This window comes from Asterias rubens, chromosome 2 (assembly GCF_902459465.1).
Source record: "Asterias rubens chromosome 2, eAstRub1.3, whole genome shotgun sequence".
Taxonomy (NCBI): Eukaryota; Metazoa; Echinodermata; class Asteroidea; order Forcipulatida; family Asteriidae; genus Asterias; species Asterias rubens.
In genome coordinates this window covers 11767307-11783917 of record NC_047063.1, presented here as the reverse complement: position 1 = coordinate 11783917, position 16611 = coordinate 11767307, and the positions used below count along the sequence as shown (strand labels likewise).

The 16611-nt window shown below is 38.7% G+C and overlaps 1 protein-coding gene across 4 annotated transcripts in view; it reads right to left on the bottom strand.

The window, feature by feature from the left end:
* Positions 1 to 16611, bottom strand: part of LOC117306826 — a 55130-nt gene that overhangs the window by 22549 nt on the left and 15970 nt on the right. For 3 of the 4 annotated variants that reach the window (XM_033791358.1, XM_033791360.1, XM_033791361.1), the window contains exons 15-30: positions 16454 to 16555; positions 15985 to 16122; positions 14753 to 14867; positions 13897 to 14013; positions 11913 to 12113; positions 10317 to 10429; positions 9627 to 9717; positions 8476 to 8613; positions 7297 to 7443; positions 6374 to 6433; positions 5540 to 5694; positions 4521 to 4614; positions 3612 to 3757; positions 2706 to 2880; positions 1650 to 1747; positions 15 to 218 (exon numbers count right to left, since the gene is read on the bottom strand). In XM_033791358.1, the coding sequence (XP_033647249.1) occupies positions 15 to 218; positions 1650 to 1747; positions 2706 to 2880; positions 3612 to 3757; positions 4521 to 4614; positions 5540 to 5694; positions 6374 to 6433; positions 7297 to 7443; positions 8476 to 8613; positions 9627 to 9717; positions 10317 to 10429; positions 11913 to 12113; positions 13897 to 14013; positions 14753 to 14867; positions 15985 to 16122; positions 16454 to 16555 (2094 nt within the window). The remainder of the gene's footprint in view (positions 1 to 14; positions 219 to 1649; positions 1748 to 2705; positions 2881 to 3611; positions 3758 to 4520; positions 4615 to 5539; positions 5695 to 6373; positions 6434 to 7296; positions 7444 to 8475; positions 8614 to 9626; positions 9718 to 10316; positions 10430 to 11912; positions 12114 to 13896; positions 14014 to 14752; positions 14868 to 15984; positions 16123 to 16453; positions 16556 to 16611) is intronic. The other variant, XM_033791359.1, reaches the window with a different exon arrangement.

Below are 16611 nucleotides of genomic sequence, written 5' to 3'. Positions count from 1 at the left end.
CTTATTTCTTTTACCTTGGATTTGTTTCTAATCCTTTCTTGTCATCCATTGGTGTTTTCTTCTCGTTGGCTAAACCAATGACAAAGTTACCATTGCGTATAGTAGGGAAGTTCTCTAGAAGTGTCATCATATTGTTCAAGTAAGCGATGATCTGACCTCGCAAAGAGTACTGGGTCATCCGACGCATAAAACGACGACAAAAATCAGCGATAAGATTCCTGTGGATTGACAATACATAAAGATTAAATTATAATAATTTAATTCAATTCAATACAGTTAAAAACACTTTAATCATCCTCAAAAGGTAAGTACAACAGTTGGCCAGCTCCATATAAAAACATTATTCAATATACAATTATTTAAAAATATTAAGATTATTTGACAAAATGAGAAAGCAGATATGTAAATTAGCAATTATAAACAATTGAACGCATAAAAAATACATCAATTGGATGTACATTATTACGAACTTTAAAAACAAATTATACACAATTTATTGCATTTCTTTTGCGCCTTCGAACATCCTCGGATGGAGATGGCACAAAAATTCCATAACAGTTACAGCAAATTACAAACAATACAAACTACATAAAAAGTCGCAGACTGGACACAGTCCATACAAATTTGGATATATCCAATGTATACATGTATGTGTCTTAAAATTACAAAGTCCAAGACAAAAGTCCATATAATTTACACTAGTAAGTAATTTACAAAGTGTACATGAATCTCTGGTTTTTAGAACCATTTGATTCTTATTCTATATAAATGTATACATACAATAAATCTATCTATCCTGTGAAAATTTCATTGCTGGTGCTTTTGAGACATTACTGAAGTATAGAAAGGTTTGCGGTAACACCATGTAATGACTATATCTAATGAGTTGGGGTGGTTCTAAAAAAAAACGTTGGTTTCAACTCAACGTTTCGATCAGTATGCTCTGATCGTCTTCTGGAGAAAGCTGGACTCTGATACTGCATGCTGCTTAAGTACTGTGGAGGTGGATTGGTAATGCAGCACCACCCCAACTCATTAGAGATAGTCATTACATGGTGTTACCGCAAACCTTTCCATATCGTATTTCCACCATGCAAAGTTTCCAATCCTAATTACTAAAGTAGTTATGTCCACGCTGAAACTTGCCAGGTAGATTTTGTTCTTCAGATAACTGTCTTGCCTTTATATTCTACTACCGCAGAGACTTCTCAGTTCTGAAAGAAACTGTCCTGCTTTGTTATCTACTACCTTGGGAGGAGAGATAGAAAATAAGCAAGGACTACTACTTTAGCTCTAAGTAACTATTAACTTCACAAACATGGAGTGAGTTCTTTTTTGGTCTCAATGTTTTGACTAGCTTGCTACTATAGTCATCGCCAGGATGGTTGATAACTTATGTCAACACAACATGGATCTTTATTTGATGAAAACCAGTTGAGCGAGAGGATGTCTTCAGCCGACGCCTTTTCGGGAAACTCTGATGGTCGTCTTCCACGCTTCCCAGTCCATCAGCGTCCTAAGCTCAGATGTTTCCTGTTGTGTTGCGTCCTTCTTCAGCTGGTCTACGAATGAAGTTCTTCTCCTGCCCTTATCCCTAATTCCGTCAATGGGTTCCCAGAGACCACTAACATTAACAATGAGCTATTTACCGTTTGAGTTTCTCGACCTCTTCTGGATTCTTCATGATTGTACCTAGACCAGCTTTCTTAGTCAAGTAAGCATTCAGCATCACATCCCGTGATGGCGTCTACAATGGGAAAACAAATTAATACCGCATTAGACAAACTATGACCAGGACCTAATCCCATAGAGCTGCTTCGTGGACAATTTGTGCTTCCTCCCTCTAATTGCCATGAAAGAGTGTTGCGGCCGAGTGGTTAAGAGCATCGAATTCAAGTTCCGGTGCTAAGTCACCGGAGTGTGGGTTCGAATCCCGGTCGTTACACTTGTGTCCTTGAGCAAGATACTTTACTACAATTGCTTCTATTCACCCAGGGGTATAAACTGATAAATGGGTACCTGCGAGGGTAGAGGTTGATATTGTGAATGAAAAGCTTTCGGAGCGCCACGACAGCTCGGGGCTGTATACTCCCTAATGGGAGCTGAAAAAGATTAAAGGGATGTTATTGGCCCAGTGACCAGGGGACTAATGTAAAGCGCATTCATACGGTTTATTGTGAAATGCGCTACATGTATATAAGAATTTGTTATTATTATAAATGAATTCGTGAAAATCACAGAGAAATGTATTCAGGAGAGAGGCCTACATCTGTTGTACATGCTACAATACGAGACACAAATTATTGTAATGAAATCGTTTTACTAATTTCTAAAATTTCTGCACCAAGCAAGTAATATTTTAAGAGAAGCTTTCTACTATCATAATCTTTAAGCTATGTACATTAAGTTTAGTGTTAACATGTGGACGCTTGTGTTTTGTCCTGTACAAAAAGGTAACACAACCTTTTAAACACAAATGGCGAGGTAATACTAATAGTGGCTTTAATACTATATAGCGTGCATATTCATCACTCAATGACGCTCAAGGCGCTTTTACATACAGTATTTTCCTGCAAGGTATGTGGGACTACATTTGAATTATGAGACCTAATCCTTTTACATAGCACCATGTTATGGTTTACAAGGTGCTGTTGTGCAATTTGCTGCCAATCAGTACCAATGATTTAAACCATATGATGAGGTACCTTTTCTAGCTGCAGAGAAACAAACGATTCTGGTGATCTCTTGTGGCTCTCCATGGATGACTTGAGCTTAGCAGCAAAGATAACGGAGGCAGTGGTTGCCATTGGGTTAGCACTCTGGGTAGTAAGTACCGAACTCCTCTCGCTGCGAGAGTCCGTCGTTGGGGACTTCCTCCCGCTGTCCAGATAAAGGAAGATATTAATATTCGGGTAAAGTTAAAAAAGTCCTGCAATAGTGCTTTGAAGTATGTTGACCTCGGCTTGGGCTCCGACTCCAGGCGCCCTCTGATGTTCAAACCACCACCTCGTGCACTGTTCATGCTGCTCCAAAAATGTACAGGCCTGAAGGCCTGTTCTTACTTGGTGCATTTTCACTGTGAATCACAGCGCGCGGAGCCCAAGCCGGAGATAAGAGTCCAAGCCCCCGTTTGAAAAAGGCCCCAGGACAATTTTGAGAGTAGGAACTTCATATTCTTTTATTGTTTATCCTTACCTTATCGTTATTTCTACTTATTTATTTTAATTTATTTTGTATTCTTATTATTTATTATTTGCTATTGGTTGTATATTTATCTGTTTTTTAATGCTTTGTGTACTACATGTATATTACGTTAAATCTATATTAATTGTATTGTGTACCCCAGATGTGCGGCAACAGATCTACGGATCATAGTATGTATTTGCTTTTGTTGTCCCTTGCCCATCTTGGGGTATAATGTCAATGTATTATGTTTTGTACTGTTATGGCAAATGAAATAATAATAATAATAATAATAATAATACTAATATTATTATAATTGTTATTGAGCCAGCATCTTGACCATCTTCCTTAAAGAAGGAGCAGACACTATTCTGTGAAAAGCTATGTAACATTATTATTACTACTGAGCCAGCATCTTCTCTACATACCTTGCTTTCGGGCCGTCGTCTTGCCCATCTTCCTTAAAGAAGGAGCAGACACTACTCTGTTGTACAGCAGCAAGCAAGGCATTCTTATGGATGACCTGGGCCATTAGAATCACTTGTAGGTTATCTAGAGCAGTTCCTTTCATCATCTAGAAACAGACACAACAACTAATTATGAAAATATTTCACTGACAGCCACTGGACACTATTGGTAACTACTCAAAATAATTGTTAGCATAAAAACTTACTTGATAACGAACAATAGAGAGCTGTTGATAATATAAAACATTGTGAGAAACGGCTCCCTCTGAAGTAACATAGTTTTGGAGAAGTTTTTTTCGATAGTAATTTAGTTTACTTTTTAAAAACCCATCAGGTGTGCTACTTTTTGGTTTGTTCGCTCTTCTATTTGTATGTATATGTTTTCTTTACCGTTCTTATTTTCTGTACTTTGCATTTTTACCTGGGAAACTAAAAAATGAAATGAGAAAGAAGTAGTTTCTCACTAAAATGTTTGAATTGAATTCGAGACCTCAGCTGAGGTCTCAAATTCAAGCATCAGAAAGCACACAACTTGTGTGACAAGGGTGTTTTTTCTTCCATTATTCTCTCGCAACTTTGATGACCAATTGAGTTCAAATTTTCACAGGTTTGTTATTTTATGCATACACGTATGTTGAGATACACCGAGTGAGATGACTGGTCTTTGACAATTATCAAAGGTGTCCAGTGTCTGTAAGGTTTAAAGGTATCAAATAACGAAAAAACAAAACAAGGTAAAACTTAATGGGTAAATTTTAAATGATATTTGGTTGAACAAAGACAAGTAAACTAGAAAGGGATTTGACGAACAACCCTTCAGATTAACGTGCTGGTAAAGGGCCAACACGTTAAACTGCAAGCCACTCTTACCTTAAGAAACCCATCTTTACTCCTGAAGCTGAACTGTCCAACATGCTTCTCATCCAATTCATGAATAGACAGAAATAAACTGGACGGCACATATCTAAAATACAAAACCAAAGAAGTAACAAGTCAGGAAGATTTCTACAACTATTCTTTAATAGCATTAAACTTGAAATCAAGATAAGCAAAACAATATTACTCCTTTTAGGATCCCTGCTTAGCAAACACAATGTGTGTATCCCTAATAGGAATTCTTCTTTGTGTGTCAACATATTCACTCCGGATTGTTGGCGATACCTCAAACACACTATCACCTTTTAAAATGAAACCTTCACATGTAAATTTTATTGTATAGAAACACATTTTGAAATGTAAAAAGATTTTTTATCCCCCAAAATTTGATTTAGTCAGTAAAATTTACTACCTGGAATGAACTGCCATCTGCCATTCAACACTCTCACTCCATTAAAGACTATTCTTTCAAATCTTGCTTTTAATGAATTGTGCCTGTGAGTAAATTTCTTACGTAGTATTTGTCAGTACTTTTTTATCTTTTGTTTGTAATACTTCTTGATGTAATGCGCGGTTGATCATTTTTGTGGACATCGCGCATGACAAATCTCTATTTATAAATACCTCGGACAGTTTCGCTATTCCTATTGGTTGAGAGCGCGTCACGTGGGTGTGTATAAACCTTTGTTTATGACCGGTAAAAAGTGTTGAAACAGGGGCGTGACACGCGAGCTTGCACCTGTTCTTATAAGACAGTTTCTTCATTCCTATTGGTTGAGAGCAACGGCCGGGACAGTTGTGCCACATCATGCGATACGCGCGACGCGCACAGCATTCCCTTATAAGGAGTTGTTTACCCGAGGGCGGCGGAGGGCCTTTATCTGGTTCTGAATAGTTTACCTCTACTTCGTCTCGGTAAAATTATCAAGAACCAGGCCTCGTTGGGATTAAACCGTTAGTTGAAAACCTCTTCACCACACATTGATTCCCTTATTTATGATTATTATTATTACCGGTCCACGTTGGTATCATCCTCATGGAGCGCAGTGATAAATAGAGGAGGTGGTTGGTCAGCGTTCTCCTTGTGAGATGCAAACTCAAATTGAACGCATCTCAGGAATAGATGACACGCATCAAATCCCATCTCACCCGCTTGATCTCTGTACAGCTGTAAGAGAGAATAATACAAATGAGCATTGAATTAAACGTTGCCTTGGATTGGTCGAGTTGGTCTTTGAAAAGCGTTTGTAACCGTTTGTTATAAAATGCACACGGCTATAAAGATGATTTAACAGTAGAATACAATGATCCACACAAATTTGTCTCGAACTTTGCGAACTAACACGGTCGGCCCATAAATGGCCGACCGTGTTATTCGACGAGGTAAAAGGAAAACCACGCAATTTCGAGTGATACTTGTGTAGATCATTATATTCTACTTTTAAAACATCTTTCTCATCATATGCATTTTATAACAAACGGTTACAAACACTTTTCAAAGACCAACTCAACCGATCCAAGGCATATGTTCCTTTAAAGCTAGTGGCTTTCACTACATCATCATCATCATCAATCGACTTTCGTCGGTGGTCGTCTTCTCCTCAGATCATAATGGGGAAGCATTCCTGGGGTCCCCGCCACACTCTTGCAGGCAAAAAGACCATACATGCGTAATTTAAATTAAAAATTATATAAGAAGTCGTCACCCAATCTTGCTCCTTGATGCTCAATTATTTGTCCAGTACCTAATTATTATCTAATTATTTATGATTCAACATTCAGAACAACCTCAACATCTGTGTAAAATGGTGTAGTTAACGTTGCTAATTTATAACATGTAAACATACCTTTGAGAGAAGTTCTGTTTCACCAGCGGTTTCAACGAGCCGATGTCTTAGAGTTACGGTCTGCAGGTAAAAATAATCAAATCAAAAGACAGTGTAGTTAAAGACACTGGACACTATTGGTAGTTGTCAAAGACCAGTCTTCTCACTTGGTGTATCTCAACATATGCATAAAATAACAAACCTGTGAAAATTTGAGCTTGATTGGTCGTCGGAGTTGCAAGATAACTATGTCACATGAAGTTGTGCGATTTCAGATGCTTGACTTCGAGACCTCTAGATTCTAAATCTGAGGTCTCGAAGTCAAATTCGTGGAAAATTACTTCTTTCTTGAAAACTACGTCACTATTACTCGTTACCAAGTGAGGTTTTATGCTGATTATTATTTTGAGGTGTCCACTGCCTTTAAGTAGGATTTGTGATACTTGTGTCCTTGAGCAACTCGCCCAGGGGTATAAATGGGTACCTCCCAAGGTATCCAGAGCTCCAGGCAGCTCAGAGCTGTATACTCCCCAGGGAGCTGAGAAAGATTCATGGAATGTTATTGGCCAAATGACCAGGGCACGAATGTAAAGCGCATTGAGACACTGAAACAGACCGATCCATTAGGCTCCGCCCACGACGCACATGTGAGCAAGAACACGTGAGCCTCTCCAGTGCCTTTTTGCACAACTCTGCCGCGCGCGCCAAGCATACACGCATGCATGTCAAACTTTATTTGTCGGACCTTCGCTGCGTTGTGATTGGTCAATACGCAATGGGGCGGAGCTTAATGGATCGGTCTTCTGCATTGAGATTGTGAGATGCACTATATATACATGGTATAAGAACTAGTTATTAACATATCCCGATACAGCTTGTTTTTTTTTAAAGCTTTGCATTAGCAATATGTCCACGGATGAAATGGCAGCATCATTCAAAGTTACCTCAAGAAGTCTTGACCATATCTTGAGTAAGTCGGCTTTTCGTTCCTTAGGGGTCCTCCGTCCAGCTGCAGCATCCAGAGAGGTCATCTGTGATTGGCCGATGTCACATATGAAGGAAGGATCCTCCGCAAAAACATCTGCAAACAACTGAAGTAACAGAATAATGATTATTGGCAATGTGAGTATTAGTCAGGCTCTGGGTATTGTACTCTTAAAGGCAGTGGACACTATTGGTAATTACTCAAAATAATTATTAGCATCAAACCTTACTTGGTAACGAGTAATGGGAAGAGGTGGAAAGTATAAAACATTATGAGAAACGGCTCCCTCTGAAGTGCCATAGTTTTCGAGAAAGAAGTAATTTTCACCAAATTTGATTTCAAGACCTCAGATTTAGAACATGAGGTCTCGAAATCAACCATCGAAAACGCACACAACTTCGTGTGACAAGAGTGGTTTTTTTTCATTATTATCTCGCAAGTTCGATGACCGATTGAGCTCAAATTTTCACAGGTTTGTTATTTTATGCATATGTTGAGATACACCGAGTGTGAAGGCTAGTCTTTGACAATAACTAATAGTGTCCACTGTCTTTAAAGGGAACATACATGTTTTAATCCTATACAAAATGTAGGCATACACCTTAAAGGAACACGTTGCCTTGGATCGGTCGAGTTGGTCTTTGAAAAGCGTTTGTAACCGTTTGTTATAAAATGCATATGATTAGAAAGATATTTAAAAAGTAGAATATAATGATCCACACAAGTATCCTTTGAAATTGCATGGTTTTCCTTTTACCTCGTCGACAAACACAGTCGGCCATTTGTGGGAGTCAAATTTTGACTCCCACAAATGGCCGACCGTGTTAGTTCGACAAGTAAAAGGAAAACCACACAATATCATGGCAAATGTGTGTGGATCATTGTATTCTACTTTTACAACATCTTTCTAACTATATGCATTTTATAACAAACAGTTACAAACGCTTTTCAAAGACCAACTTGACCGATCTTTCATAGTCATCTCGCAACTCCGACGACCAATGGAGCTCAAATTTTCACAGGTTTGTTATTTTATGCATATGTTGAGATTCACTAAGTAAGAAGACTGGTCTTTGACAATTAGCAATAGTGTCCAGTGTCTTTAATTGTCGATTTGAAGCAATTTAGATATACTTACATCTCTCTGTATCTGATTGGAGAAGGTGCTACCAATCGGCTGAAGATGATCCCACTCCCTCTGAGCAATCTCCAAGATCTTCTTCTCTATCAAAATAGTCTCTGTAACATTGCGGGGCTGATGGACCTGCACTAATTCCTGAAAATAGGAAAGAACTCTATCACAACGATGTCAAGCCTCACCTAAACCTTAAAGACTTTCAGTTCTAACTACTCTCTGTAACATTGCAGGGTTGATGGACCTGCACTAATTCCTGAAAAATAGAAAGAACTCTATCACAACGAAGAAATACCCGACCTAAACCTTTTTTTACACACTTTCAGTTGCGACTACTCTCTGTAACAATGCAGGCTTGACGGACCTGCACTAATTCCTAAAATCATTCAAATAAACTTTATCACACCAAAGTAATATCTGACCTTAACCTTACACACTTCAACACAATAAGTAAAGGTTTAAATAATGTTTGATACTCTCACTGTAAAATAAAGAGAAGGAGTTCTACTACAATATCCTATTTACAAAATTCTTCTGTTAACTTTCAAGACTCAAATATGTCAATCTCCTGCTTATTTATCTGAACTTGTTCATCATTATTCCCCTACTTGGACTTTACGGTCATCTCAGCAGTCGTTGCTTTCAACTACTAGAGCTTCTTCCATTTTTTATGGCCACAGATCTTTTTCAATTGTCTTCCTGTGCATATTCGCCAGGCAAGTCCCTGTTGAAAACTCATTTGTTTGAAGCTGCTTTTTGTAATTTGCTTATTTGTATTTTGTATCTTTCTCTCATTGTTTATTTTATTGTTTTCTTTATGCACTTAGAGGCTTTTTGCATTAGGCGCTTTACAAATGTCTTATTATTATTATTATTATTATTATTATTATTATTATTATTATTATTATTATTATTATTATTATTATTATTATTATTATTATTATTATTATTATTATTATTATTATTATTATTATTATTATTATTATTATTATTATTATTATTATTATTATTATTATTATTATATTGACTGTATTTTCTCTAAGGTTTTAAAACTGTATGGATTGTTATAGTTTTTTTCTGAAATTGTTAAGCACCCAGCAGCATGTTCATGAGCTATATAAAATGTCATTATTATTATCATTATCATTACTTACATTGAATACATGTGTTAGAGCCTGTGGTATTCTACTAGCCAGGGCTAGACTGGGATGAAACTCCAACAAATAGACATACTGCAAAGCTGACCTACGAATCACACAACAACAAAATAAAGAGTCGAATTAAGTAAATGTTGATCAATGTTCATTCTTTCCAACCTGAGCCTCTCTCAATCAACAATAATGCTTACAGAGGGGCTCAAAAAATCAAATGCAGTTTGTGATGTTATCATTTTCCACTAGACCTCACACTCGCAAAAAGCGCTATCCCTGAGACCAAACGGAGGCAGATCATTGGACGAAAACGTGTGCGTTACATCTGACATCTGACATCTGCATACCTGTAGCGTTTCTTTTTATTGATTTTCTCTATCGAGTTGTATAGACCCTGTACACAACACGGAACACTCCTCCGAACAATGATGACATCTACAATTTCCATCCTTTTGGGAGTCAAATCTATTGTGCATGTTTGTGCAAAATTTTGACTTCCAAAAAAAGCGGACAGGATATAGGTGCATGTGAGTGCACTGCATGTTGTGCCAGGGAGCTAGAGATAGAATCCTGCCAAAATGGGGACAAAATCAGATCTCTAAACCCAAGTTTAAAATGGTGTAAAAATGTGTTTGATACACTTTATGTGAAATTTTTGAAAGAAGCGGTTGCAATGCAATCAGGATGCATTACCTGCTGAGGTTGATGGAGACTGGCTGTTTAGGGATGATCTTAAACGGCATCCCAACTTGATGGTCACTGCCATCTCGACAGACCTTCTGAATATACTCTCTCTGATCACTGATCTATTAAAAAGAAAAAAACAGGTGTGGAAATATAATCAGGGGTGAGAGTCATTGCTGGCTTAAAGGTCTAATAATAGGATCTACAATCTAGTATGTATGTTGACATGATGGCCTTTCCACCCTCTAGAAACCCCTGGAGTTATATATTTTAAGGGGCTTTTGGGAACAGACTCCTTAATGCTAGAGAAACAGATCTTTATATGTTGAGAAAAAATACAACTTTTGTTTTCACCACGAAGACATTAAAGGTCTGAAATTCTAATAATGAAAACAACTTCATTTGATATCATTTCAACATATGTTTGCGGTTGATTTGATTTAAAACGGTTAGAAGGGTTCATTTTCATTTTAGACCCATTGAGGAATCTGTGATTCATAATGCGCCCTACAAATGTAGTATTATTAATAATACTTCTGATCCAACAGAAGATTTTACATCATAGAAAGCACAGTGTATATCATGTAGCTCTATCCATGGCAACGCACCTACTTATTTGTCAGAACTTATTTACAAATAACAGCCTTCTATAAATCTCCGCTCCCAATCACAATCTCTACTTGCCTGTTCATCTGCCTCAACTAAGTCTTACGGCAAACGTGCATTTTCTACGTCTTCCCTTACTCTTTGGAACAAACTCCCCCGTCACATCAAAGACGCACAAACTCTGGATTTATTCAAGAGCCTTCTCAAAACTCACTTGTTAAAGTCTATATAATTTTGTTTGTTTTTCTTTTTTGACTTTGTACAGCGCATTGGGACTCTGTGTGTAATGCGCTTTATAAGAACGGTTTATTATTATTATTATTCATATTATTATTATTATTATTATTATTATTATTATTATTATTATTATTATTATTATTATTATTATTATTATTATTATTATTATTATTTCATTTTATCACAGCATGCAAAAGAAAGATCTCATTTTCCTTTGTGCCGGTAACTCCTCGAGCCGGGCTACGTCCCGTAGCCTTAGATCTCAAGGGTCTTTCTCAGGATCCTCGCTGTTCCCAAAAGCGCTGCCTTCTGTAATAGATCTACCCTCACATTTGTCCCTATTTCATCTAGATGTTTCCCCAGTGCTTTGGGAATGGTGCCAAGTGCTCCAACCACCACGGGGACTACTTTTACCTGCCAAATCTTACGAAGTTATTATTATTATTATTATTATTATTATTATTATTATTATTATTATTATTATTATTATTATTATTATGTAGCAGGGGGGAGGGCAACAAGGGCCAGCAAGCTCCATCACGGACAGATTTGAGCCACCCCATAAAAGTTTGGACTCGATTTGCCCTTGCTAATAAATGAAATAAAATGCTAGAGCGGGACTTGAATCTGACAACTTCTGGATCTATTTAGCCCTAATGTAGGCAGTTGATTTTTTTTCAATTTCTTTGTTCAGGGGTGACAGACAAAAAATTAGCTCCTAGCCCTACAAAACCTCAGAATTTTAAAGATTGATTTCTTTACCTGTTGGTCTAGCACCGACTTGACCAAGCTGCAGTGAAGACGTAAGCAGCGGCACTCCGCCCGATACGTACGCACAAAGTAGTCTGCCTTCAGGTCAAACCGGGGTCGTTGATAAGCTACGTTAGTAATGACCTGAGCCAGGGAGCGTTTCTCATGCATGTCAAAAACGTGTTGATAGGCCTCTAAGTAGACGTCAAACAACTGAAAGATAATGAAAGAAAATGTCATCAGTTAGTTTATTAGACCTTTATCACGGTGTGGTCTTCTTGATTTTACCTCATTCCAACTCATTGTAACCAAACTGAGGCTGGGCGAAATAATAATCTGGTGCCATACACAATGAATGTTAGTATTCATTACGGTTATTGGAAACATGGAACATGACCAAGATGGTGACAGCATGATAAAGGTCTATATCTGGAAGACAGAGGTTGAGCTATGTCGGTGTCCTGAGGAGAGATGGTGGGGCAGAGACCATAACAGAGTTGGCTGCCTGCATAGAGGCAAGGGAAGACAGGCACCCTGAGCTGCCTGCAAGCCGACTGGTGCTGTGGGAACCGACTCATGGGGTGAAGCTAAGGGGAAGACAGAGGTTGAGCTATGTCAGTGTCTTGATAAGAGATGCTGGGGCAGAGACCACTAACAGAGTTGGCTGCCTGCATAGAGGAAAGGGAAGACAGGCACCCCGAGCTGCCTGCAAGCCGACTGGTGCTGTGGGAACCGACTCATGGGGTGAAGCTAAGGGGAAGACAGAGGTTGAGCTATGTCAGTGTCTTGATGAGAGATGCTGGGGCAGAGACCACTAAACAGAGTTGGCTGCCTGCATAAAGGACAGGGAAGACAGGCACCCCGAGCTGCCTGCAAGCCGACTGGTGCTGTGGGAACCGACTCATGGGGTGAAGCTAAGGGGAAGACAGAGGTTGAGCTATGTCAGTGTCTTGATGAGAGATGCTGGGGCAGAGACCACTAACAGAGTTGGCTGCCTGCATAGAGGAAAGGGAAGACAGGCACCCCGAGCTGCCTGCAAGCCGACTGGTGCTGTGGGAACCGACTCATGGGGTGAAGCTAAGGGGAAGACAGAGGTTGAGCTATGTCAGTGTCTTGATGAGAGATGCTGGGGCAGAGACCACTAACATAGTTGGCTGCCTGCATAAAGGACAGGGAAGACAGGCACCCCGAGCTGCCTGCAAGCCGACTGGTGCTGTGGGAACCGACTCATGGGGTGAAGCTAAGGGGAAGACAGAGGTTGAGCTATGTCAGTGTCTTGATGAGAGATGCTGGGGCAGAGACCACTAACAGAGTTGGCTGCCTGCATAGAGGAAAGGGAAGACAGGCACCCCGAGCTGCCTGCAAGCCGACTGGTGCTGTAGGAACCGACTCATGGGGTGAAGCTAAGGGGAAGACAGAGGTTGAGCTATGTCAGTGTCTTGATGAGAGATGCTGGGGCAGAGACCACTAACAGAGTTGGCTGCCTGCATAAAGGACAGGGAAGATTGGAGACACTGCCAAGGATCCCGGCTGCGGACAACATGATGATATCACACCCACTAGATCATTTTCATTTTATACAACAATATGGGTCCTTATAGCACACTAAAAGAAACACAGCACCTCCCAATCAACAAGAGAATTAAACAAAAGAAATAGAGGAAAATGAATTAAAACAAACAGTTCATAAGCTGGAAAATAGGTGAGTTTTGAGTTAGATGAAGGTGGCACAGTATACACCACTTCCCTGATGGCACACGACAGCTTGTTCCACAAATCAAAGGCAACAACCAATCTATGACCATACCCTTCATGTTGGATGCGGCTCAAATAAATGAATTACTACCAACCTTTTTTCTTTCCCTTTTTCTTATGGAGGAGGAATTTTAGTCAAACTTCATTGATATACCAAACTGCACAAACTATTTGTAAAACCAACTCCTTTTAGAACAATATTTAAAGAAAAACGGCAAAAAAAAGGAAATTTACTACAAACCTGTCGTTTACTCTCTAGGAATGCCGTCTCATTGGCCCATAAGTCTAAAAGGACGGCAAATCGATCCACCTGCTGATGACCATAGCTAGGTAAGTCAACATCTCCTGCTGCCTGGCTCTGAAACATTAATACAAAGTGATCTGGATTAATCCTTTCATGTACCATTCCATTTAATTGAATTGGATGGGAGTTCCACATGCAGCAGTCATACACAAATTATAAATCACATTACTCTAATTATGACAAGCAGTTGTTCTTTAGAGATACACTCAATCATGTTTCATCTAACTCCAACTTCCTCCTGTTGTTTAAAGGCAGTGGACACTATTGATAATTGTCAAAGACCAATCTTCTCACTTGGTGTATCTCAACATATGCATAAAATAACAAACCTATGAAAATTTGAGCTCAATTGGTGGTCGAAGTTGCGAGATAATAATAAAAGAAAAAAACACCCTTGTCACACGAAGTTGTGTGCTTTTAGATGGTTGATTTCGAGATCTCAAAATTTAATTCTGAGGTCTTGAAATCAAATTTGTGGAAAATTACTTCTTTCTCGAAAACTATGTTACTTCAGAGGGAGCCGTTTCTCACAATGATTTATACTATCAACCTCTCCCCATTACTTGTAACCAAGTAAGGTTTTATGCTAACAATTATTTTGAGTAATTACCAATAGTGTCCACTGTCTTTAGATGTTTATTCGTTTTAACAATGGCAACCCAAAAAATACAGGTCATAATTGTACCCTAAATTTATATAATTTCCAACATATTCAATAATGCACAATAACAAACACCAAAATGGCTTCTAGGCTGTTGCACCTGTTTGTAGTGCTATAAATTAACTAAAGTACCTGTCTCTTACGCCCTTGTGAGCTGCTTTTCCCTAATCCTGTTTTACGGCTTCTATTTTCTCTGTCTTTCTCAATGTAAGTGGTGGCCACCAATAACAGGTCCTTTTCCAATTTCCTGAAAGAAATGAATTAACATCAATTCAATTAGTGATGACCCGAAATATCTGACCTCAACTTGTCCCTTCCTTTATTGACGTTGTAATCACTTGGTCATATGAAACATTCAACTTTCATTTTTCATTTTCTTTATTCTGGTTGTGAAGGGCTCTCAAATAAGTGAACTTAATAACGATACTACTTCAAACCCAATGGAAAGAATGTATCAAAATGTACATTGCAAAAAATAGTTAGAGGGAAGGTACACGATTGGTAATTACTCATAACAAATATAAACTTAAAAACTGACATGGTAACGAACATTGGAGAGCTGTTGATAGTATAAACCATTGTGGGAATCGAATCCCTCTGAAGTAACGTAGTTTTTGAGAAAGAGGTAATTTCTCACTAAAATAATAAAAGACTTCTAGCTAGAAGTCTTTTATTCTTATCTGAAAGCACACAGATTCGTCCAACAAGGGTGTTTTTTCTTTCATCATCTTGTCGCAACTTCGATGACCAATTGAGCCCAAATTTTCACAGGCTTGTTATTTTATGGTTATGATGGGATACACCAAGTGAGAAGACTGGTCTTCGACAATTACCAAACGTGTACCTTCCCTTTAATGGCATGACGTTTCAAGTCTTTCTCCAAGGCTAATTATGACAACACAACTTTATACCATAGATCAATCCTTGTGGTTGGTAAGTTGTTTGCAATAGACCGTATTGAATATGACATCACGCAGCTCAAATATCTCACCTACAAGATGGCGTCTGTGCGTGTGCGTGCGTGTGCGTGCGTGATGTGCGTGCATGTGCCAAAGAAATCAAACCGGAATGTTGCATGCTGTGGCTTCGATGATGTACGCGTTTGGACGCGCAGACGGTTTGACCTACAAGAAGGCGACTTTTCATAGCAAAAAGGGGTTCTTCAATACGGTCTATAGCTAATTCTATTTTATCAAAATGTACTTTGGCAACTAAACATTTCCTTTTTGGGGGGTGGGGGGAGGGGGGGCGAGACCAAAGACATAATTTAGAGGGGCTTTTGATACATCAAACCATTCATTTTTTGTGTCTCTTTTTAAAAATCACAATTGGGTGGGTTCAAGAGGGGCGAGGGTAGTACTTACTTGAAATCATCTAATGCTGCTTGGTAGATGACGTAGTACCCACGCTGATCCTGAACGTGTACTCTCCCTTCATCAACAGAGTAGAAATCATCATGATTCTCAACTTCAGAGAACTCCATAAAATCAGACTCACTGATTCTGAAAACAAAAAAGTTATTTTGTTTATAAAGGCAGGTTTTGTAAAAAAAAAACACTGAGAATTTCTTTACTACTTATAAGTCAACTTAATGTATTATCTATTATTGGCTCAATTTCATAGAGCTGCTTAAGCAGAACAAGTTACCAAGCGGAACAAAATTTTGCTTACCAGAATAAGGTTACCAGCCAAACCACCATGTCACATGTACAATTTGTGACTGGTATCCTGCTGATTTCTGCTTAGCAGAAAGTCTTTACGCAATATTTCCTGCTTTAGCAGCACTTTGAAATTGGGCCCCGCTTGAGGCTTTGAGCAGTTTGGAGTACTTACTTGAATTCAGCTGGTGTATAGTGAAGGTAACCATGGCTACCAAGACCGCCTCCTCCTCCGAGCCCACCATCGTTGAGTCCCTGCTTATGATTCTGCTTACTGCTTTCAATGTAAAAACCAAAACATGGTGAGTATGGTGAGTAACAATAATAATAATA